A 24,734-nucleotide genomic window follows, 5' to 3' on the forward strand; every position below is an offset into this window, starting at 1 on the left:
GCATGGAGGTTCCTTAAAAAACTAAAAATAGAACTACCATATGACCCAGCAATCCCACTCCTGGGCATATACCCTGTGAAAACCATAATTCAAAAAGAGTCATGTACCAGAATGTTCATTGCGGCTCTATTTACAATAGCCAGGACATGGAAGCAACCTAAGTGTCCACTGACAGATGAATGGATAAAGGAGATGTGGCACATATATACAACGGAATATTACTCAGCCATAAAAAGGAATGAAACTGAGTTATTTGTAGTGAGGTGGTTGGACCTAGAGACTGTCATACAGAGTGAAGTAAGTCAGAAAGAGAAAAACAAATACCGTATGCTAACACATATATATGGAATCTAAAAAAAAAAAAAGAAAAAAAAATGGTCAGAAGAACCTAGGGGCAAGATGGGAATAAAGATGCAGACCTGCTAGAGAATGGACTTGAGGATACGGGGAGGGGGAAGGGTAAGCTGGGACAAAGTGAGAGAGTGGCATGGACATATATACACTACCAAACGTAAAATAGATAGCTAGTGGGAAGCAGCCGCATAGCAGCAGGAGATCAGCTTGGTGCTTTGTGACCACCTAGAGGGGTGGGATAGGGAGGGTGGGAGGGAGAGAGATGCAAGAGGGAAGAGATATGGGGACATATGTATACGTATAACTGACTCACTTCGTTACAAAGCAGAAAGTAACACACCATCGTAAAGCAGTTATACTCTAATAAAGATGTTAAAAGAAAAAGAAATAAAAATAAATTTTTTTTTTTTTAAACAAGACACTTCTCTAGACAAGGGTGGGGAAAAGCTGGATAAAAAAGGAAGAATCAGCTTAGAACCTAATGTAACTAACCTGTGCTGAGGCTTAATCATGGTCTATTGTTTCTACCCTCTTCTATTGTCTTACATGATTTTTATGAAATATTTGGGGAGAGTAACTGTGCTCTGAACGCAGTAGATTCAGTTTCAGTGCCATTGTTGGCAAGTCGTGCACCCTGACGGCGCCTTCAAGCAGAACCGTTCCACTGTGCTGCCCAGTAGAAACGTAATGTGAGCCACAAAGGCAGTGTTACACTCCAGCAGCCCCTGTGAGCACAATTAAAATAATGTGTTTTATTTACCAACTTATCATTTCAATGTTTAATCAATACAAAAAAGTATTAAAGAGATATGTTAACTTTTTTGGTACAAAACTGGTGTGTATTTTACACACACAGCCCATCTGAAAGTGGGCTAATCACATTTCAAGTGCTTACTACCCACACTTGGCTTGTGGCCACCACATCATACGGAGCAGTTCTCACTTACTGAGGCACCTGCGCGAAGGATGGGAGCATCCGGGTACTGCCCCCCCCCATCTGGCAACATGGGGCCCTTTGCTGTGGCCCCCAAGGGAATGGGACCAACACTTGTGAGCCCCTCCTAAGCCCCAGGCGGGATGGGGCGCACTTCAGTGACTGTGGGACTTCACCCTCACAGCAGCCAGTGCATGGGCGAGGGTGTCCGTCCCCATTTTATTGGTGGTGAACGCGGCCTGAATAGGTTCAGTAACTGTGCAAAGTGGCCTGAGTGCCGTGTGGTGGGATGGATCTGGGATTGGAGCCAGGCGTGCCTGATGCCAACGCCTGTTCTTCCATCGACCCCTGGCTGCCCGCACACTCAGAAGGGCCGTTGTAGGGCCTACCTACCCTGAGCCCCTGCTTTTAGAGGAGATGGAGTCTTGAGGAATGAGGAGGCGTTTTGTGGTGAGAACTGTGACGGGGAATTAAGTAACTTTGTTCTGATGATAAGAGCTCATTTAAAAATATGATTCAAAAAATGTTAAAGGGTATAAAGCAGAGAGAAAAGTCCCCATAACCCCATCCTCAGAGTTAAACATTGTTTCAGTTTGGGGGTGTGTCCTTCTAGATTTTTTTTTCTCTGTACATACTAGTCTCTCCCCTTCCCCCTCCAGAATGGCACAAAACTGTCGTTCACGTTGCCTCTCTGTTGCCTCCCCCTCCCCGCTAGGGTCATGGACATTGCCCTGTGTCGGGGCTGGACCCAGTGAGGGAGCTGAGGCCTAGAGAGATGGATTAACCAGCGGCCTGAGCCCCCCACCCCTCAGGATGGAAATGGCCAGGGCCTGGCCCGCAGTCCTCCTCTTTCATTCCTAGCCAACCTCATCTCATCTCATCTCAGGCAGCCTTTTCTCTCTTGTTTTTTTGTGACAACTGTTCCTTTATCAGAGCTCTTCTCTGTGATCCACTATCCTTTCTAACCTTGGTAATCCTGACGGAGAATGGGAGCCAGATCCGTCCCCAGCAGTCGCTCATTTCCGACACTGGCTTCTCACCTCTTCCGTGGTACCTTTGTCCTTTTCCGTCTCTGGATTGTATTTATTTTTGGCGAGGAAAAGCTTTCTTAGTAATCCTTCCCTCCTTCTCTGTAGTTCCCAGTGACCTGACTGCAGAGGAGCGCCAGGAGCTGGAGAACATTCGGCGGAGGAAGCAGGAGCTGCTGGCCGACATCCAGGTAGGAGCTGGGCAGCCACCTCGACCAGGTGTCTTCTCGTGACACCTTCTGCCTTGGTCTCACCACAGTTCTGATAAAGTGCAGGTATTGATAGCCAGCTTTGCTTATTAACAAGTGAGAGTGGAATCTCAGAGAGGAGGAGTGCTCTGTAAGCTGCACCCAGCTGGCCGGCTGTCAGGCTAGAGTGACAGGTCTCCTGACTGCGACTAGAACCCAGGCTTCAGGTTATGTAGACCCATGTCCACGTCCTGGTGGCCACTTTCTGGCAGGGCGATTCTAAATAGAGAATTTTGCCTCTTTGGTCTTCAGTTTCTTTTTCTGTAAAATAGGAATGAAAACACCTGTTGATAGGTTGCCATTAGTTGGATTATTTAGCCCCTGGGGAAGCCAATTCTTTTAGAATTCTCTGCTGTGTAACACATTTGAGAGCTCAGGGGCAGGGACGGGAGGGGGTACACCCTGTAACACCCTGTAACGCCAAGCTGCGAAGTGTATCGTCGGAAAGACTGGGCATGCTCCAGTGTTGGTGTGAGTATACTTTGCTGTGGCCCTAGTTCTTTGATTCCTCCTTCACTGGTAAGTGCTGGGAAAGCTTCGCAGTTCTTCACTCAGAGCCCCCTCCAGCGTGACGGTCGTCCACTCTGAGGGCCTGCTTAGATGGGGGAGGGGTGGAAGGCAGAGCTGGGATCAGCGTTCCCTTTGCCAGCCACTTGGCGGCACTGTTGGCCCAGCACCAGCACTGCTGGCCGGGCAGCCTGGGCGTTGCGGGGAGTGGTTTATCCTGGGAATCTTCTGTCACCCGCTGTTCAGTGAGCTGCGGATGTGCTCCAACAGACTGTGTTAAGGCTGCCGTTTTCAGTGGAAAAATACATATTGTACATAGTGTGTATGATTATAAATTTCTGTCCTAGACTAAACTCCTTGTGGTCAGGAGGTATCTTTTTCACCTTTGTATTTCCTAGAATGTTTACTATCTGGTAGGAACCCAAGAAATATTTGTTGAATAGATGAATTTTCCAAAAATGTTTAGATTTTGGGGGGGCATCATCTTATTTAATTTCATTTTGCTTTATTTTAGTTTTTGGTTGGAGGGAGTTGTGCGAGATTTTAGAGATTTTAATTAGATCTGTATCTTCCTCCTGGTAATTCTGGGCTGTGTGTTTTGCAGAGGCTGAAGGATGAGATAGCAGAAGTAGCTAATGAAATTGAAAACCTGGGGTCCACAGAAGAGAGGTGAGTCTGTCCTCTTCCAGGTGGTTTTGTGGTTGTAGCATCGCCAAGTGCCAGCCTGCAATTGTACACACGTGGTGTATTTAAGAAGAAAGTGTGTTTTCTGCCCTCTTTGCCTAGCAAGCATGTATGTAACCATACTTTTTGCCTTTAGCACGGGGACTTCTAAATGTGAGGGCTTTTGACATTGTTGGAAAGGCTGAACTGGAGAACTTGGCAGGTCCCCCAAAGCCTTAAGTAGCCCTTAAACTATCATGTGAACTATTTCTTCCCTTCTCTTGTCCACTGTGTACCTATTCTAGAGTTTCTGTTTTTCCTTTTTGGGTAAAGGAAAAGCTTAATGGATGCTGCCAGTGCAGTTCCCGAAGGCTGGAGGCCCAGTTGTGTCTGGGTGTCATCATAAGCTTGCTGGTGCCTCCCTAAGACTTAAGAGAAGAGGACGTAGAAATGAGATTATAGCACAAAGTGACAAGGGATGTCTGCAGGTTATTTTCTTCTTTTAACTACATGAAATCTTAGCTGCTTTGAGAGTTTAATTTTGAATGGGGTTCCCAGGCCATTTTCTAACTGCTTCATGTCGTAAATGGGCTATTTCTGATTCACTCCGCGTCTGTATTTTGCTAAGCCTGGGTCTCCCTGTCTGGCTTCATGAGACTGTCTGATTTTGTTACTTTAAACTTGTGCAGCAGGGCCATCGGGGATTAGTGAAGCTGCATGTGCTGCAGAAATGGGCCGCCAGCTCATCACATCCAGGCACAGCATTGTCAGTTCTGAATTGCAGCTTTTCTTACTTGCCATTCAGAACAATTGTAGCTTAAAAGAAATGGACAACTAGGAGTTCATCAGAATTCACAATTTCTGCTCTTATAAAATATACTCTTAAAAGAAATGAATAGGCAAACCACAGATGAGGAGAAAATACTTGCAATACCCAAATTTGAAAAAGGACCTGTATCCAGAATATCTATAGAAAGAACACATAAAACTTACTAATAAAAAAACAGCTTAGGGGCTTCCCTCACGGTCCAGTGGTTAAGACTCTGCGCTCCCAATGCAGGGGGCCCCGGTTCGATCCCTGGTCAGGGAACTAGATCCCGCATGCTGCAACTGAAAATCCCGCGTGCCGCAACTAAAAAAGACCCCGCACGCGGCAACGAAGATCCTGTGTGCCACGACTAAGACCCAGCGCAGCCAAACAAACAAATAAATAAATAAATCAGCTTAACTAAAAAATGGGCAAAAAGCTTGAACACTTCTATACGTATAATAGACACATGAAAAATGCTCAGTATCATTAGTCATAAGGAGATGCTGCTTCACACCCACTAAGACGGCTGGCATTAAATAGACAGGTGGCGTCTCGAGTTGCCGAGAGCTGGTGAGAGTAAGCCGTGTAAACACTGGGGAGAACGGGATGGCAGTTTCTCATAATGTTGACCATATATCCGTGCTGTGCCCAGCAATTCAGCTCCCAGGTATTTACTCAAGAGAAATGAGAGCGTGCCCCCATGCACGAGGATATCTACAGCGTTCTTATTTAAAACAGCCAAAAACTGGAATTAGCTTTAAATGTCTACCAGCAGATGAATGGACGAACAGATTGAGGCAATAACCTATTAACTTACATAGCATACACTTCTAGGGTTTTGAAAATGCTCTGAAACTGGATTATAGTGATAGTTGCACAACTCAGTAAACTTACTGAACATCACTCAGATGTACACTCAAAATGGGTATGTTATATGATATGTAAACTATACCTCAATAAAGTTTTAAAAAATCATGTTAAAAAAAGAAACCCACTGCGGTAGAAGGAACAAATGAGCCTGGGGCCAGGGTCAGGATTTCAGTGTCCTTCCATAGTTAGACCTAAGTGTGCCTGTGCTTTCCTGGATAAATCTCAGAAATCCCTGCAAATCAGTGGACGCGTGTGGGGGTCATATCAGTCTTTCAGAAATTCTCGAATACCTGGAGTACTCAAATGGCTGTGGTGGTTGTTTTACAGGAAAAACATGCAGAGGAACAAACAGGTAGCCATGGGCAGGAAAAAATTCAACATGGATCCTAAAAAAGTAAGTGGAAAGTCAGCAGCCAGAGCCCATAGTCTGTAAGGTGGCGGTTTCCGTGGTGTCAGCTGGAACCCAGGGGCACTAAGACGGCTTACCTGCCTGTTTGTAGAGTGCAGCTCATGTGAGCCCTGCTTCCTGCAGAACTTGGAATTACTTAGTAGATACTTCCTCTGTGTCCAGAGCACCCATACCCGTTCTTCCTGCGCCCTTGTCTCCTTTCCGAACCTTCTTGGGGTCTAAGGCACCATTGGCATCTTTGCTGTCTTTCCAGGGGATCCAGTTCTTAATAGAGAATGATCTGCTGAAGAACACTTGTGAAGACATCGCCCAGTTCTTGTATAAAGGTGAAGGGCTCAACAAAACAGCCATCGGTGACTACCTGGGGGAGAGGTAAGGCCTCCGGAGACACCTGTGGTAGGTTGGTCAGCAGTTAGTTACCTAGAGAAACAAACTCCATGATGCTCTGAGCTTTGTCCCGAGGGGTGCTGGGGAACAGCAGCTTGGGGGCGGAAGGACTCCTCCTGTGTTCAGCTAGCAGACAGAGAGCTGCAGGTAGATGGCTGCCTCCCCGCCCCGGCCACGGGGCCGCGGCGCTCAGCGTGGGAGGCGGCCTGGCTGGGGGTCGGGATGACCTTGGATTCTCAGCATCAGTGTCTGACTTCTGCTCTCCCCTCCACCCCCGTATCTTTTGTTTCGCTTGCTAGAGATGAGTTTAACATCCAGGTTCTTCATGCGTTTGTGGAGCTACATGAGTTCACTGATCTCAACCTTGTCCAGGCCTTACGGTGAGTGTGTTCACAGCTAGCAACTTTTGGAGCGGGAGGCGGGCCTTTGCTTATGCGTCTGCCCTGTGTGGCATTTTAATGAAATTTACCTTTGGTGGTTATTTGAGTATCTCAAAGCATCTTAAAGGAAAGTAGTCTGTTGGCCTATGATTGAAATGATTGGATGGTTAAAGGGAATTAAATTGAAAGCAGATTTTGCAAAACTGTTCCTCAGGTCTTTCATTTAACATTTTGGAAATGGATGTTTACACTTGGAATCTTTCCCGATTTCGCTTTAGAAAACCTTTAATTTCCTGCCCTGGAATAGGAAGTAGATAGTATGCCCTTCATTTTAGAAGGAAAAAACTCAACGTTAATTTTTTTGCTAAATCTATTACCTGTGTCTTTTGAGAAATTGTCATTTGGTATTTTCACTGCCGTTAGTGTAAATAATATCATCTTTTGTGTTGTCATTTAGATTGATGAAAATAATCCAGAATTAAATCTGTTGACCACAGGTCTCTCTTTGACTTAAAGGGATTAGTCTTGAATGCTTTGATAGAAAATCTCTTTTCCTGCTATGTCATCTTTTTTTCTGGAAATTGGAGTTCTTTTAAAATGGGCATTATCTGTATTTCAGTCTTGTGTATCAGTCTGAGGAGGAGAACCATTCTTTTGAATAGGAAAATCTTAATTGTTTTCTAAATACATTCTCTCCGATCGAGAGAATGGTGATGTGGAGTAGTTAGTCTGCATCTGTTCAGAGTTACTTGACAGAAGGCTGAAGTCCCCCATGTCACCCTTTGCCGCAGAAATCATTCACAGAGAAACAAATTATCTCCCCAAGTCCCATAACTTGCCCTGTCTTCACCTCCTAGGCAGTTCCTGTGGAGCTTCCGGCTGCCGGGAGAGGCCCAGAAGATTGACCGGATGATGGAGGCGTTTGCCCAGCGCTACTGTCAGTGCAACCACGGGGTGTTCCAGTCCACAGGTGAGCGGGGGGGCGGCGGTGGGCGTCCTCTCCTGTGGTTGGCAGTGCCTGTCAGGTTCTCTTCTAGGTACTAGGTCATTTCTAAAACAAAAGGGCTTAGGTTCTTGCCTAAGAACGTTGCTTTAAATGGTATTTATAATAGTAAAAGGTTGGAAACTATCCAAATTCTAACAATAAGGTAGTAAGAATGTAAGTTATGGTACCTCTGAATTATGAAGTATGCAACTATTAAAACTCATGTTTTTAAAAAGAGGCTTTATTGACATGGAAAAATGCTAATAAGATTAGCCAAAAAGCAGACTTCAAAACTATGTATCTGTTTTCATTCTAATTGTGTTACAGTCTGTATCTGTGAGATACATTTGTGATACCTTACACGTAGGCACATTTATGTGAGAAAGCAAAATAAGTTCTTACTAGGTGGTGAGATTATAGGTAGTTTATATCTTCTTTTTTATACGTTGTGCTTTTCTGGTTTTCTATGGTGTATGTGTTCTTCTTTTACAATCTGAAGAAATAAACGTCTTTAAGTCTTGAATGCTTTATGTTCTTTCCCGTGCCTTGCTCTTTTCAGTGAGCAGTATATAACCTTTCAGTTAGATCATACCCAAGCGCATGGATTTTGCCCATTCTTTTGAGAGCGCTGCTTTTTTTTTTTTTTCCGGTACACGGACCTCTCACCGTTGTGGCCTCTCCCGTTGCGGAGCACAGGCTCCAGACGCGCAGGCTCAGCGGCCATGGCTCACGGGCCCAGCCGCTCCGCAGCATGTGGGATCCTCCCGGACCGGGGCACGATCCCGTGTCCCCTGCATCGGCAGGTGGACTCCCAACCACTGCGCCACCAGGGAAGCCCTGAGAGCACTGCTTTTTATTCTCTATCTCATCCGGAGTTTCATGTTCTTTCGGGTGGGATGTTTCCGATCGGATTTTGCTTTTCTCTTTTAGACACGTGTTATGTCCTCTCATTTGCCATCATCATGTTGAACACCAGCCTGCATAACCCCAATGTCAAAGACAAGCCCACCGTGGAGAGGTTCATTGCCATGAATCGAGGCATCAACGACGGGGGAGACCTGCCCGAGGAGCTGCTCCGGGTGAGTTTGGCGCTGATTCAAGACTGTGGTCCCGGGCGGTGCTGATGGAGGGGACGGGGGGGACGTGGGATCATCCAGTGTCTACTTGGACCATACACATAATTATGTGAATTTCATTAAGAAATTGGTAGTGAGGCCCAGTGAGGAGTCAGTGGGGGAAAGTGGTTTATAAATCTGAAACTAAAGGCTCGAATGGAAGTCGGGCTGATCTCTTTTCTTTCTTAATTGTCCATTAGGCGTCTTATTTCTCTTGTCTCTGTGAGCCCCTAAAGGGAGAGATGTTCTCCATGCCACCAGTGTGTGGCACACAGTGACACTTATTAAACGAATGGTGGGAAAGGGCGGGAGGAGAGGTATTTCTCGGATCAGAGACATGCAGTGTCATCTTTTATCCCAGAATCTGTATGAGAGCATAAAAAACGAACCCTTTAAAATCCCAGAAGATGATGGGAATGACCTTACTCACACTTTCTTCAACCCAGACCGAGAAGGCTGGCTATTGAAGCTCGGTAAGTGATGCCGTCTGGGTTAGGGCTTCTAACGCAGAAACTTAAAAAGAACGTGTGTGTGCACGCTCGCCAACCCGAGCCTGCACTGTGGGGAAAAGGGGGTTGGTGCAGGAGGCGCTAGGGAGAGTCTTTGGTATGAATTCGTACTGTTCTAACAAGGCCGCGTCCAGAAGGGAAGGAATGCACGGCTAGTGCCCCATGGGACGCACAGAGACTCCTGGGGATAGGCTTGCCCGCATAAATATTGCCTACATGTGTTTGCGCTCCACATTTCCTCTCTGGGGCATTTCCCGGAGGACCTACCTGGTCCTTTTCCCTTCCCGGACCACTGGGAGGGCGGCCAGCTGTGCCCTTCTCTCTACTTCCCATCACAAGTTTGTATCCGGTGCTCCCGCCTCCCCCACCCCGGTGCATCATCACTTCCTTCTGCGTCTGGCTCCCCACAGGCAGCGTGCATGGCAACCCCGAGGCCCTGGCTGCAGCGCAATCCACGGCACTCTTACTCATTCTTGGGCGCTGGTTTTTTTTTCCCCCCCTCCTTTCCAATACAAATCAGCCACGTTAATGATTTTGTTCCTTCAGAAAAATTAAAAATTATTCTTGTTCCCTCTGCCAAAAGTGAGCTTGTATTGCTGAGATCTGTGGTCACGCCTTGCCACGAAGGTGACAAAGTAACCAAAAGGAAGGTTTTTATACACATTCATATGCACATGTGATTATTTCATTAACCGTTTCAGAATGCAGAGAGAGCCCCCAGACGTAACGATGTTAATTTTTTGGCCACTGAGAGAGTACTTTCCCCTGTTTTCTTCTGCCTTGGCCTTTTGATGTGTGGGTTCCTGCATTATCAGGAGGTGTCATTAGAATGATCCTCCTCTACCATTTCAGCTCCTGGTCCCAGTGAGATTAGAAGTCCTTACACTCTATGCCATTATTGACACATCTGGGAAGCGCTGAAATGAGATCTTCAATTTCTGACTCGTTCAGATGGCAGTAGGATTTGTATTCCCTTTTAAAAGCATATCCTAAGTCCTCGGGTTTATACACAATGACTCAGTTCATAAATTCTCCTTAAGCACCACCTCACTGGTCGGAGTTGTTAAACGTCTCTTGAATTTGTCAACGTTTCATGTATCTTTAAGCCAGGAGAATCTTCGAAGTTAAGGCTCTAAAATTACTCACCCCAGAGGTGGCCACTCTGCTCTGCATCTTTATTGCCAAGTGGCTAGAGTTAAAAGGGAACCTGCTGGAAAATTTAAAAGTGCATCCAGGTTTGGATTTGCTTCCCCCTCCAGCGAAATTTGTTTAAATGCTAATACTAAGTGTTAGCTTTGACAGCCCAGATAGTAAAATTAGAACAGTACGAAGATTATCTTGGTTCTTACACCAGGATGACATGTAAATTCATGAGGCATCCCATGTTTTTTAAAAAGAAAAAAATTTAACTAAATGTGAGACTCGTTTTTAGGTCATTGCATTACTTTTTCCAGACCTCCACCAAACCCTCCTAAACTCTTCACATTGTGTTTTCATTGTAGCACACTTCAAATCACCCCTTCGTATGTGTGTGCCACAGAAGGCAGGCCTTCCAGCTGTCTGCAATTGTGTGTATATGTCTGTGTATGCATATAACCATAAGATTATGTATTCTTGTGTATACACATATGTACATATGTATTCACAGGCTTGTGTGTGAGCATTTTTACACACACTTTAAAAAGAGGTAGCCATCCGAAGAGAGACATTTAATTTTCCCCAAAGTAATCTTCACTGTCTTTGCTCTGGATTCAGGATATACTAATAAACGTCAGCTTGGTGAGAGCTGATTTGTGGCATCTTTGAGGCCAGGATTTTGGTGGTGCCTCAGATCTTGTCTTTACCAGATGGGATGTGGCAGATGAGGCCAGCCCCTCATTCACACGCCGGACAGTGGCATTTGCCCTGTTACTGTCTTTATGTCCCGTCCCCACAAGGCAGACATGAATGACTAATACAGTGCACCTTAAGGTTAAGGAGTCGGGTTTAATTTCTTTGTTTTAATTTTCTTTTCTCCCTCATTTGTATGTTTCCATGATTTTGGCTCTCCTTTTCCTTGCCCCAAACTCCAGGAGGTATGTAATCCCCTCAACCTGCTCGCTCGCTCTGCCCAGGCCACTGTAATCGCTGCAGCGTTTTCTTATTTTGTTATTTTTGATTATTTTGTTTTAAATTGCTGGTGGTAGTGTTAATGCTGCTTCTAACTTACCGTACAGTCCCTAGGGAACTGGTCAGGATTGGGGGTGCGGAGTGATTTTCATGTTTCCCTTGGAGGGGTAGTGCATAGTGCATCCAACAGCTGGGCACCCAGATGTGGGACAATTTGAACTTTCCTGAGTGCAGTAGTGCAAGAAAACACACTAAGAGTGGATTTGTAAACGCAGACAAAGTATTCACTGAATTGTCTCTCGGAATTATTTGGCCAGGCATATGCTATATTACTGACTCAAATTGACACTCAGGAACTTCAGAGATTTCTGAAGTGGAGGAGAGGAGGAGGTTGTGATTCCCGCAGCCGTGTGCTCACGCACACGTGCCGTGACCAGAGGAGCAAAGTAGGAAAAGAAGTAAATTAGACAACATAGGACATTTGCCTTTGCATGAAAAAGGGAAATGGTGTTTCTTAAACTCAGAATGAGGCCAGGTAAAGTTAGAAAAGATAAAACCCCCAAATCCCTTCTTGAAGTCCTTCCGTTTAATCTCCTGTGTTTTAGGGGAGGGCATTACAACCTCGGCTCTGTTTTTTATGTTTTGTTTTGTTTTTCTCCCTCCTCTTTTTCAATGAGTCATCGTTCAAACCCCCAAATTGGCCTCATAGTTATGTCGTTGGTATCTGCTCTCCACTTGCTGATTCAGGGAAACATGTTTTCTAGATGAGGAAGTCCCCAGGTGTCTGCTTCAGCCTCACTTGAGCAGAGCCTCAAGGGAAAGAACGGCCCCAGCACTGACATTTATGAAACGTTTCCGGGCCTTGTCAGGTGGTTTCCACCCAGCTCCGGGGGAGCCAGCGTCTGGCCTTTACATCTACGGGGTAGAGGCCCGCAGGCTGGGAGGTGGTCCTGTGAGTTCCTCAGGGACTGTCCTAGGTGCGCGCATCGGTCTGTCTGCTTGTTTCATGTCTGTTTCCCTTTCAACATGAAATGTGTCCCTGGGACCGCGTGATGCTTCATGGTAGGGGTCTCGTTAATGCAGCAGGTTGTCGGGAAATGAAATAGCCAAGCTTTCATCACCAGGGAGAGGATTTGTCCGGCTTTGCTTTCTGTCCTAGATTTCCTCCCATCTTCTTCCTTGTGACATCTGACCCCTCTTCCACGGCTTCCTGAGCCCCAGGTGCCCCGGGGTGGTCCTGTGAGGGGAGCGCACGGCAGTGGGCATGGGTTGAGGTGTCCTGTGTGCTGAGCCCCGTGTGGGGGTGAAGGCCCAAGAGGCAGAAGAGCTGCTTCCTCGGGTTCTGAAAGGGGGAAGGGGGTTTCCTTTTTATAACAAATCAGCTCCAGTTCTAAGTATATTCCTTGTGTTCTTTCTCCTCCTGATTTATTTCGGTTCTGCCCAGCCTTTCCCATTTCCTCACGCATGTCGTATTTCCATCCATGGTTCTCTTGATTCATGCCCTAGGGCCTTAGGGGCCAGAGGCACGTGCTCACAGAAGCTGACAGTTGCTGTGGGCAGAGAGTCGAGTCGGTCTTCGCTTTGACAGCAGCAGGGGTGCGGGTGGGGGCGTAGCACGTGCTGGCTCAGGACCAAACTCCTTCCGTGAGGTGGTGCCATTGAGAACCTCGGCAATTCATGATCAGTCGCTTAACCTCTCAGAGTTCGGGCGTCCGAGCAGAGCCGTGCGAGGGGCCCACAAGTCCAGTTGTCCTTAAAACTGCTACCAGGACCGACACTGGACACTTCATTTCCGGGACAGGATTTGCGTTGCTCCAGCAGTCGGATCCTTTGAGGAAACCTGGCGTGATCACACAGCCACGTCCTGGCAGCTGGAGATACTCCCTCTAAACCCTGTGCTCAGCTGTTTGTGGTGAGGGGCAAGCAAGGAAGCGTGACTGGGGTCACTAAATTTACACCCTGTGGTCCTTGTTCTTTATGAGGATTGGAGAAGTGATGTTCTCTGTAGGTTAAGTCAGCAAAAGAGCATATCCTGTCCAGGGCAGTAAGAAGTGTTTATGAAATGCTGTGTGTATCTCACCACATGAAGGCCTTTCGTATGGTTCATGTTCAGAAAGCTTTCCCTGGACCCGGTGTAAGTCGAGGAGAAGAAAGGCTTTGCTCATGGTCAGGTTGAGAGCAGGATGTGCCTTCAGTCACCGAGGCCATAGTGAAGTTTCTCTTCCTTTGTATCATCTTGGGATAACTTCATGACCCCGGTGTTTCTTCTTATTGAGAAATATTGAGAAGGACTAAGGGAACCTTCAACAGCTCACAGCCACCCGTGAGAGCTCACTTGGCCTGTGGCCTCCTCCTCCAGTTATTTTTGTTTCAAGATTCCGGTGAGAAGTCCAGAATTGAATAGGGACCTCTGCTTACCAGTGGATTCTTCCCTGATCCAGGGATACTGCTTTGTCCCACCCAGGACTCTGGGGGAATTTAGGACACTGGCCCAGAAACCTAAAAAGCCAGTGTAGAAACGCACTACAGTCAGGAAGGTGGGGTAGAAGGTGAAACCAAAGGAACTTGGGTTCCATGTTCCGGGAAAACTGGATTTGATTGTGAGGGGATTAAAATGTGTTACTTCCTGGTTCCTCCTCCTGTCCTGTTCTGATAAAACCCTGGGCTGGTGGACCAGCAGTGTAGCGTAGCCAGGGGGCTGGCCCTCTCCCCTCCTCTTGTGTTTGCCCATTTCCACCTGCATCCATAGGCTTCTGCTGACGCTTCTCTGGTCCATCACCGCCCCAGCCCCCTCCCCAGCCCGTGCTCTCATCTGCTGTCCTGATGTCATCTCCAGGGGGCCACCCAACTTGCTTGCTCTGCTTGTACCCACAGACTTTCACGCTGTGAAAGGTGCTTCTGTTTTGGCTCTGTGTCTCGTTACTGATGTAAATCTGCCATGGTCTCAGTGTCTTCCTGGCGCCTTGCCCCCGCTTCCTCGTCCTGCACCCTCTCTGGGGGCAGAGCTTCGAGCCCCCCGGAGCCTGCGCTGGCTGGTTGACTCCTATCCAACATGCATCTCTCTTTGCTCTGCAGGTGGCAGGGTAAAGACTTGGAAAAGACGCTGGTTCATTCTGACTGACAACTGCCTTTACTACTTTGAATACACGACGGTGAGCGCCTGCTGGTCAGCTGGGACGGGGGTGGACCAGGCCTTGTGTTTAAACAGCTCTAATGAGACAGGGTTGGAGGACGCAGGGGTAGACAGTCAGATTTGTCCTGCTGCGTCTTTGGGGCAGGAGGAGAGTTTATGTGAAGTGGAAGGGCTAAGACAAATCTCAAGAGGGGTGCCCGGGTGTGGTGTGGGGTGTCTGGCCACAGGAACCGTAGCTCAGAGCTGACATCCACTTCTCCATTGGGACACCATGTGCCCGGCCAGGAGACAGTGGCAGACAACATCATACACGGCATTAGAAATGGGTTGTAGAGCCGAGCTAGAAAGAATGAACTTGGACCCATGGCCAAGAGAGAGTTTGTGGCCCCATTGAAAGGGAAACAAAAGTAATTGTGATTCTGTGGTAGCAGAAATACTGAAGCACTTGATTTAGAAGAAACAGCCAAGAGGCAAAATATGTCATAGAGGAAAAGAAAGTGAAACGAAATGGGAGATTACCTGGAGTTTTAAGAAATTGACGTTTACTTAAACTGAAAGTTTTGTTGGTTTTTATTTAGTGGGAATGGAATTACAATACTATGAGAATAAAGATTGTACAGAGTCTATGAGAATAAAGATTGTACAGTAAAACCTTTTCTGAAGCTCCCTCTAGGAGCCCCCAGGAGGCCCAGCAGGTTGGTAGCCTCAGGTTGGATCCCGCTCAGACGGGCTCCCCACAGCTGGAGGCCCTCGTTTCTGACCTGTTCCCTGGTCATCGAAAGAGCAAACCATATACCACTGGCAGCACTGGAATGTGTCTTAAATAAAATCAGGGCAGTTGAGATCCTACTGAGAAAACGAAGGTTTAGAAGTATCTTTTATAATAAAGGTAGAGCAAGATGGGATGAGAGTCCTGGCAGTGTTTGTGTGAAGCTTGGTAGAAGCCAGGATGCAGGTCCATGCCTGGCCCTTTGCAGCTTGGGGGTGAAGCGGGTTTCCACTGTGTTCCACACTGTGGTTCTTCAGCTTGCAGACGTCGTGCGGATGTGGCTTCTCACGTGGGGAATGAGAGTCATGACAGTGTCAGCTCATAATTCAGTCACTCAGCAATTTCCAAGGGAATGCTGACCAGGATTTTGTGTGTTATGGGGGCTAAACTCATGCCACGTTAAGTTCTGCAACTGGCTTTGCTTTTCTGTTATTAAAATCCTTTCAATTATGAGAGTACTGTATTTCAAATACCCAAAACAGTACAAAGATAGATTTTTTTTTTCACCCCCCAAAGTACCACTGTGAACAGCTTGGTAAATTTCTTTCTGTTTTGCCCCTGTCCCCCCACCCCATGTATTAACTGTTTTTTCTAGACTGGTGACATCTTTAAAATCTTGTTTAAATCTTTTCCACTGGTCTCTGGGTTAATATGAACCATGTGCAGGGCATCTAAACAATGCACCCCTAAGTCCCGGGACAGTCTCAGTGATAATGCAGTGAGATTCTAGAATCTTGTGGTTCTTCATGACGCCGACCATGGTGGCGTTACCTGAATTCAGTCTAGCAGCACACCAGCATTTTATCAGACAGTGGGAATCCAGAGAAAACGTTTCTGAAGATGCTGAGGGGGGAGCCTCAGGGTTAAGATGGTAGGTGGAGATAACCACACAGACATTACCTGACAAAGAGGAAAAATCTAGTAGAAAGAAGTGGGGACATAGCAGCCGGATAAGGAAAGGGCAGAACGCATTCACTGCGCTTCACAGTAGGCAGCAGGGGCCGCGGCGCAGCCTGGAGCCAGCAGAAGGCCCCTTGCTGCGTGGCCAGGCACAACCAGCCCCAGACCTCCCCGTGCCCAAGTCTGGGAGAAGTAAACCGAGTAGGAATTCTTCCCTCCTCCCGCTTTGGATGGAGGAGTGGTGAGGTCTGCTGCAGGGTAGAGACCGGGGAAACGAGAAAAATGGAAAAACAGGACTCACTTTCTGCGATATCAGTGAAAGCTCCGGGTGTGTGTTCATGTAAGAGGACTGTCCGTGGGGGGCGTGCGGTGAGCATCAGCTCCAAGAGATGCCGGACACCAGCACCCCAGGGGAGAGTTGGGGCTCGGGGTGTCTGAGGGGGGCGCTCCCTCCACTCGCTTCTCTCCTGAGACTCTGGAAGTGGGCCAGAACACCAATAGCTGGCTCTCCAGTAGTTTCAGACTTAAATGAGAACCAAAACTATATATTAAGAATATGACTATATAATTGTAGAATTATAACTTATTTATTAACACATAAGTTAAAACTTTAAGGAATGATTCGCTAGAAATGTAATCACTATCCTAGAGGAAAGGCTTGAGACAGTCATAGAGATTGTGTCTGAAAGACAAGCATTAAAACAATTAAGGGTGGGGCTTCCCTGGTGGCGCAGTGGTTGAGAGTCCGCCTGCCGATGCAGGGGACGCGGGTTCGTGCCCCGGTCTGGGAGGATCCCACGTGCCGCGGAGCGGCTGGGCCCGTGAGCCGTGGCCGCTGGGCCTGCGCGTCCGGAGCCTGTGCTCCGCAACAGGAGAGGCCACAACAGTGAGAGGCCCGCGTACCGCAAAAAAAAAACAAAACCAAAAACAAGGGCCAGCGAACAGGTGCGGCGGACAGATGAGGATGATCCCAATACCAGAATGACTGGGACCCGCAAATGCAAAGACAAGTCATGAGATTATTTCCCTAAAAAGGAGAAACAAACCTGAATCTGCAAATCAAAAGAGTGCATATGGTATTTTAGGAACATCTGTCCTAGGAAGCTTGGTGCCAAGGCATAGCCCGGTTAAACTGTTGAACTTGGGACAAAGTCTTTGGCCATTGGTTGTCTGGACATCAGGGAGAAGAGGTGAAGGCTGATGGCCCAGCAGGTGTGGGGGTGGCCTTTGCTGAGATGGGAAGCCCTGGAGGAGGGCCAGTGGGGGTGAGGGGACGCAGGGCTCTGTTCTGGACAGGAGTTTGGTGCTTTTTGGTCCAGGTGGGGTTGTCAGGCAGGCGGTGTCTCTTCGAGGACCCTACAGTCTGGAGGGGGAGGTGAGGCAGGAGATAGTGGGAAGCTGGTGACACGCGACACGACTATAGTCCAGGCGTTGCGGGCGCAGAACAGGGGCACCTCGGGCGAGACTTGAGCTTCCTAGGGTTGCTGACACTGGAACTGAGGTTTGAAGGATGAGTAGGCGGGCCAGACAAAGAAGCAGGATAATTTTTGTGTGAAAGGGCCTTACATGTTCCCCACGGGAGGGCCACCCACAGCTCTTGTCACACTCACTCTTTCAGAACGTCTGTGGAAGCTCCTCCTCCAAAGGCTTTTCGGTCTTAGGGATTCATATGTGGTATGTTGACAACACCCACACATTTCTTGACCCTCTTCTTGTTTTTAAAGCTGCTCTGTGGACTTCATGTCGTGGAGGAGTCACAGGAGCTGGGCTGAGTTGCCGTGAGGAAGGTAACAGGACATGCGTTCATAAACTGAGCAGTTAGGTCTTCTCTCTCCAATTCTTCTGCAGGATAAGGAGCCCCGTGGAATTATCCCATTAGAGAACCTGAGTATCCGGGAGGTGGAAGACTCCAAAAAACCAGTGAGTATTTTTTGGTGAGATGTTTTGGGGGGACAGAAGGGATGGGCATAGCAGCTGTTTGATACAGGAAGAAGTTGCAGAGGTTTACATTTGACCCTTGGACAACAAAGGTGGGGCTGTGTGGGTCCCCTGACACGTGGACTGTTCTCCGTGGTAACTCCTACGGTAGAGTGCCATCTGTGCTTGGCTAAGTCCGCGGGTGCTGAGGCACTGCTGTACGGACGGAGGCCGACTGTCGGTCATACCAGGATGCTTAATTGCGTGGAAGGCCAGCACCACCCCCACCCCCGCCTTACTCAGGGGTCAGCTGTACTTGAGAAAAACCCCGAAAGTACTCATATGATTTAATTTAAGTTAGCCTAACTTTTAAAATTATCCTTACAGTTCAAGCCAAAGGTGAGACTAAATAACCTCTTTCATTCTGTCCATCAGCTTTAGTGTCATTTACAGAATATCACATGAGGTATAGAATTGTCCTTCCTTAAAAGGCATCAGGCTCTCATGATTGGACCCCTTATTTTATGATCTTCAGATCGCTTATAAATATTCTTCCTCTTTTGGAATATCGTATTGCTGGCTTGGCTTTAAAAGGCACTAAGTTACCTGCAGTTCGCTCCGTATTTTCTATGTATTAGGAGTGGAGCTAACGTGTATCATTCGCTCGACGTCTTTGCTAATGAAACCTATTTGTATACAACCTACGTCCTCCAGAGCTCCACTTCTAGGCTCCTCTTTTCCAAGGGAAAACATATGTTGGCTATATTTTATGAAGGTGAGAATAAAGAAATAAATTAACTTTTTCTTTTTTTGGAAATAAAAATTTACTTTTTGGGAAATTAACTTTTTTCTTGGTCAGCAGCTTTCTTAGATCGTTGTCACTCTCTCCCTCTCTTTCTTAATTCTCAGAACTGCTTTGAGCTTTACATCCCCGACAATAAAGACCAAGTGATTAAGGCCTGTAAGACGGAGGCTGACGGGCGAGTGGTGGAGGGGAACCACACGGTGTACCGCATCTCAGCACCAACACCTGAGGAGAAGGATGACTGGATCAAGTGCATCAAGTAGGTGGCAGGTGAAGCTGGCGACCTCGCCTCTCAGATAGTGACGCTCCAGCTGTCCCGTGGGCTGCCCATCCCGCCTCTGCGCCCTGTGTGCTGAATCCTTAGCGAGTAGTTTGACTGTGATTCCCCGGTGGCTTTTCCCTGGGTGTCTGGATTCTTGACCATTGAGCGTTTTTAAGAGTGCGCCTCACATCTAGGTTTCCCAAGTGCAGCTCGTGGCCCCAAAGAGGGGACAGGTGGGCAGGCTTATAGGCATAGGTGCCACTGGCCAGACTGGCCTTTTCACGTCTTAGGAAGTGGGTTTCGTCTTCATGGTGGCAGCTCAGCGGGGATTGTAACCGTTCCCTTTTATAATTTCTTAATCCTGTGAGGCACTGTTGTCCCATTTACAGATGGGCAGACTGAGGCCCATAGAGGGTAAGTAATGAATGCGTGTCAAAGTCACGTGGCCGTGATCCGGGGTTGCGAGGCAGAGCCTCATACTCCCTGCTGAGCTGTGAGGAAGTGGCGGTTCTGGGATAAGGGAGGTGTACACGGATCCTGGGGTCCAGGGCTCCTCCTGGCCCTCGCTGCACCTGTTTCACGGGGGAGGTGTCCTGCCCCGGCAGCTCCTCCTCCCCACGGCTTCTGTGAACCCTGCCCCGCCCGCCATCACACCCGCTGCCCATCACCACACCTGTCTTGCCCCTGGGAGTGCATCCTCGCTCTCCCCGCCAGCGCTGCGCCCATCAGACATGGCCCAGCCGTTTCCTTAGGGTGTCCCCATTACTGAGCCTCGAGGCTTCCCCAGGAGACTAGTGAGGCTGCACTGACCGGCGCCCAAGGCCCTGCGGGTCCTGCGTCGCCCCGAGTGATGGGCCTTCTCCCACCGGGGCCGCAGCCTGCTCCTGAGGGGCTGGGCATGCTCTAGTTTTTGTGGTGTTTTTGGCACCTCTACTAAAACAAGTGTAGTGTTTGGGCCAGGGTTAAATAGTGAATAAAGGGCTGAAGGGGGGCGAGATGATGTGGGGGGAAGGAGCAGGTCGTTCATTCCCACACAAAGAGCCTCTGGAACGTTGTGCGGTTCAGAAGGGCGGGACAGGAGAGCACCGGTTCGGAGTCAGGCCAGCCCGTGCAGAGTTCCCGCTCTGACTCTCCCAGACCCTCAGCTTGCTCACCACACAGCAGTGAGAGGCGGGGCTCCCTGAGGACTCCCGGGGACGGTGCCGCCCCCTTCTGGATGATGGTGTTAAGGCACAAGGCCCTTCTGAGGGTGAGACGGAGGGTGCAGCGCTGTGCTCAGCACGCCGCCTGGACGGCTGTCGGAAGTGTGGTGTCATCAGAGGCCGTCCCACGTGCCGCGGAGCCCATGAGGCACCGCAGCGTTTCTGGCGTCACCACCAATAATGAGGCTCAGGGATCCTCTGTGCTGGACGCACCCTGAGGTCTGTGGAGGAGTAGCGGCGCCTTGGGGACCTGTGGCCACGGAGAGCTCCGCCTTACCCATGTCCCTGTACCCTTTTTTTTTTTAACCACGTTTTTTTAAAAAAATACTTGACTCTTTAATCCTTATGAAGTGTATTTTTTGCATGTGGTTTGAAGTAAAGGATGTAACCTTATTTTCTCAAGTGAGTGGCTGATTGTCCTGATACCATTTAGTAATCCATTTTGCCCAGTCTGAAGTGCCCTCTTTAGTGTGGACCGACTTCCTGTGTGTGCACGCTGACCGTGTCTCCTGTGTCTTTTGGTCTGTGTGCTGTCCCGCATGATCATTAGGGCATCAGAGCATGTGTTGACAGGGGATTGTGTGTAGCCTCCCCCAACTCATTGTTCTTTCAAAAAGGCTCTGTCTGCAGGTGTACATTCTGCCTTTCATGTCATTGTACTTCGGTAGCCAGAGAACCCGAGCCCTCCTTACGGTCATGCTTGGAATGGTTCAGTCCCTCCATCGAGGTGAATGCAGAGCCTCCTCGGGGGTGGATCCCGGGGTCTGCCCGGAGCTGGCCTCATCTCCTTGTGGGAGTTGCAGACACTGTTCCAGCTCCACGGCTCAGCGCCCTTAACCCTCCCCAGAGCCCTGGGAAGGTGGGTGCAGCAGGATGGTTGTCCCCAGGTGACGGATGAGGACACAGGCACAGCGAGGTGAATTCACTTGTCCCGAACCACAGACCCAAGCCTTCTGACTCGGGGAGCCGTCCTCCTCCACGTGCGGCGCTCAGCTCCAGCCGCCCTTGGCTCTGACGCTCTCCCAGTGAAAATATTGGGGCAGAGGCGCCAGAGGAGGGACCTGATTGGATGGAAGTTCTTCACGACGTTGCTGGAAAGGTTTTGCAGAAGGTCAAGTTGCAGGCACATTTTCTCTCATCAGTGCTCTTCCCAGGAGTTTCCAGCTACCTCGGTCCTGGTGCTCTGGGCACGTGGTCACACAGAATCGCGTGTCTCTGCAGACAGACCTGCAGCGCAGCGACGGTGGCCACTGAGGGAGAGCTTCTGCCGCCCGGTGTCGTCTCCGCTCTGCCTTCCCAGGGCTGGGGCGGAGTGTCTCCAGGGACCATGTGAGGACGGCCGTGAGAAGCACATGTATGTGCAAGGCCGGGGCAGAGCTTCCAGCCCCAAGCACTTCGCTGTGTCCTGGCCCCCGTCACGTGGACTGGAGATGTCCCGCGGTGTCCCTGGGGGCTTGGCCCACCCAGGAAGCGGAGGTGGACTCACCCTAATGCTCTGAAGGTGGAAGCAGGATTCCCTCCCGAGCACTCCGAGTGGCCAGATGCCTGCGTGGCGGGGTCCCTCAGGATGCGTTCCGGGCCCTGTCCAGCTCCTGCCTCCCCCGGAGCTGAGTTGCTGTTTCGCACGGACACATCCTCTCTGTGAACGGGGCCCGGTCAGCCCGCAGGAGCCGTCATGCACCTGGTTAAGTGCGGTCCCCAGTCATGTGGGCTTGTGACTGGCCCAGAAGCTATTTGGCACCTGGAATACTACGTCTCAGGAAAAGCAAATTAAACTTCAAAACGTGGATCACACCTTGCTTGAAAGTGGAGAATGACAAATACAGAGGGACGGCGGATGGCTGAGGCCTGCCATCACCACCTGTGCTGGTGTCTCTGGGGCCAGTGCAAGGGCTGCTTGGGCTTCCTCCCCACCAGGCTGTGGACACAGAGCAGGCTGCTGGCCGCTTGCTTGGGCCCTGACTGCCCAGTGATGGGTCTTGGCTGTCGAGCTGGTGCTCTTGGGGACTCAGAAGTTGCTCGGTACAGAGGATGGCCGCCAATCAGATGCACCACGTGGCAGGGGACACACGGGGTTGTGTGGTGGTCACTGTTCCAGACAAATGCCACTGTCATGACGGAACTAAAGCACTGCACTTGTTTTGCTGCGTTAGAGCACAGCTGTGAGGGCGTAGAGGATTCCTAAACTTAAATTTATTACTTGGTTGAAATAGGCAATAAGCACCCCACAGTGACCTTGTCGCCTGTACCACGTGTCTCCCTCAAAACTTGTCTTTTACGGCACATGTGGACACAGTGAAGGTTGATGCCGTGACGTGGCCTTTAAAGGGACAGTCGAGCAGGGAGGGAGTCTGGGGCACGGCTGCTGCTAGGAAGCCCCTGCCTGGGGTCGTGTCTCCTGGTCCTGTTCCTCAGTCTCCTCTGCTTTCTCCCCTTTTCTGTGTTGCAGGGCAGCCATCAGCAGGGACCCTTTCTACGAGATGCTAGCCGCACGGAAGAAGAAGGTCTCTTCCACGAAAAGACATTGAGTCTACGCAGCCAGCAGGGCCGGTGTGCCCGGCGAGTGAGGCCCAGCGAGTGAGGCCCGGTGCAGCCTCCCTGCCTCCCGTGCAGTGGGAGCGTCTTGCCAGGCATTGCCCTGAGTTCCTAGAGACTAGCTTCAGCTTTTGCTAATTTTTTTAAGTGGGAGAAGGGTAGGCAGCTACCCTTGGAGAAGGGGGCCTGATGCCTTCACACTTGGGTTTTGAGCCTTTCTCTCTAAAAAGAACAGAGCTCCTGTCGGCCATGCTGCCTCCCCGCAAGTCTCCACTCAACAGGTCTGATAGCAGAGCTCGGAGCCGACCATTTACCTCTCGGTTATTCCCTGGGAAGAAGCCTTCAACCCTGCACCATAAATATGTGTACCCATATCTTATTTTATGTTAAGAGAAAAGTGGAATGGAAGAGAAGCCACATGCTATAAAGATATATTTTTGTCTTTTAAAGAAAGAGAAAGAGAAGGTAGAGCTGTCCAGGCATTCTGCCTGTCTGCTTCGGGAAGCTTCTCCCGAGAGAAGAAGCTCCCTGGGCCGCCGCTGTGCATGTCAGCCCGGGCAGGGGCAGGGGCCAGGCGGGCCCCCTCCTCATGCTTCTGGGGCCTCGTCTGGGTGAGAGAGGGGGTGGCGAGAGGGGGGAGGGGGCTGCGCGGCGAGGACAGACTCGGGGCCTGCAGGGCAGCACCGGCCACTCCAGCTGATGCTTTTCCTTCCAGGTGCCTGGGGAGCACTGCGGGGAGAAGGGAGCCCACCCCCCGCCTGCGCTGTTCCTTCTCTTTCAGGACTCGTTCTTGTCGGGCTTTAAAATAGTCAGCATCTTTCCTTGAGCTACATACCTAATAACCAAAACTGTGAGGAAGGTAGTCCCATCAGAGATTCTGGGATAACCTGTTTCTTATTTGGTTTTTCTTCCTCCTGCCCCTGAACTCCATTCCTCGTTTTAGAGGAAGGAGCAGGTCTGACCCCATCACCTTAGGGCTTCAGCCTTTTCTGCCTCCGAACTGGCCTTCACCTGGACTCGCCGTGCGTGTGGCGCTGGCCCTTGGAGAGGAGCGGGCCTTCATCTGCGCGGCAGGGGCGGGTGGGGGGAGCCGGAGGGCGAGTGGTCGGCCTCCCGCTGGAGTCGGCCTTGCCCTCCTAACGCGTGGCCTGAAGGAGCCGTGGCCGCCGCTCTCCTGCTGTTCTCTCAGGGACTCTCGTCCGGGGCCCGGCGCCCGGTCCAGGCAGAGCAGGGCTGGCCGGGCCATTGCAGCGCCAGTGTGACCCTGGCTCCTCTGACACCTTCCGGGCGGGCTCACATCTCTGGAAATGGCTTTTGTAAAGGGGAGTGGTGGGGTCACTTTCTGGGGTCCCCCCTTCATGTAGGTCCTACCTGGAGTGGCTTCAGGCGTTTTAATGCCAGAGCTCGTGAAGGTGGCAGAAGAGGGTCCAGGCTGGGAACCTGAAATTTCTGGGCGGGAGAACCAGGGTGGTGCCAGCCGAGGTCCAGGGGGTCTGGGTCGGTGCTGGAGCCCCTCTGGCTATCTGAGTCCCTGGCCCTGGTTCTCACGAATATTACCTAGACAGAGAGGCACCTGGATCAGTATTAGTCTATTTATCAGAGGTGTAAATAATCCATGTATAGTTTTTCTCCTTTTAGATTATTTTGTATTTGTTTTAAAAAAAAGTTTTGTCAAAATATAAAGAAATGACTGAAAGTTGTTGACAGGGTTTTTAAAAAAATTATAATTATTCCAATCGGTTTTTGTTTGTCTGGTTTTTTTTTGCATTGTAAACTAGCGCCAAGGAACTGCAGCAAATAAACTCCACATCTGCCCAAACCACTTTGTTGCCTGTGGCGTTGCTTCATGCCCACATGGGCCCTGAGAAGGAAGGTCGTGCTTGTCAGGTGCACTTCCGCGGG

The 24,734-nt window shown here is 49.6% G+C and overlaps 1 protein-coding gene and 1 non-coding gene across 4 annotated transcripts in view; both read left to right on the top strand.

Annotated features, from left to right (window-relative positions):
- CYTH1 (cytohesin 1) overlaps nt 1–24,651 on the top strand; it is a 78,522-nt gene extending 53,871 nt beyond the window's left edge. The window contains exons 2-13 of one of the 3 annotated variants that reach the window (XM_022589455.3): nt 2,425–2,507; nt 3,676–3,740; nt 5,743–5,809; nt 6,078–6,196; nt 6,511–6,591; nt 7,449–7,561; nt 8,507–8,655; nt 9,053–9,165; nt 14,383–14,461; nt 17,960–18,031; nt 18,938–19,092; nt 21,519–22,740. In XM_022589455.3, the coding sequence (XP_022445163.1) occupies nt 2,425–2,507; nt 3,676–3,740; nt 5,743–5,809; nt 6,078–6,196; nt 6,511–6,591; nt 7,449–7,561; nt 8,507–8,655; nt 9,053–9,165; nt 14,383–14,461; nt 17,960–18,031; nt 18,938–19,092; nt 21,519–21,630 (1,208 nt within the window). In that variant the 3' untranslated portion in view covers nt 21,631–22,740. The other 2 variants (XM_022589454.3, XM_022589456.3) reach the window with 2 other exon arrangements.
- LOC115803072 (U6 spliceosomal RNA) lies at nt 10,487–10,590 on the top strand. The gene has a single exon (XR_004023696.1). It is a non-coding gene; the product is annotated as a U6 spliceosomal RNA (small nuclear RNA).
- Nucleotides 24,652–24,734: the final 83 nt, after the last annotated feature.

This window comes from Delphinapterus leucas, chromosome 19 (genome assembly GCF_059928025.1).
Source record: "Delphinapterus leucas isolate spDelLeu-1000000601 "Yukka" chromosome 19, BTC_Dleu_Yukka2, whole genome shotgun sequence".
NCBI classification, from domain to species: domain Eukaryota; kingdom Metazoa; phylum Chordata; class Mammalia; order Artiodactyla; family Monodontidae; genus Delphinapterus; species Delphinapterus leucas.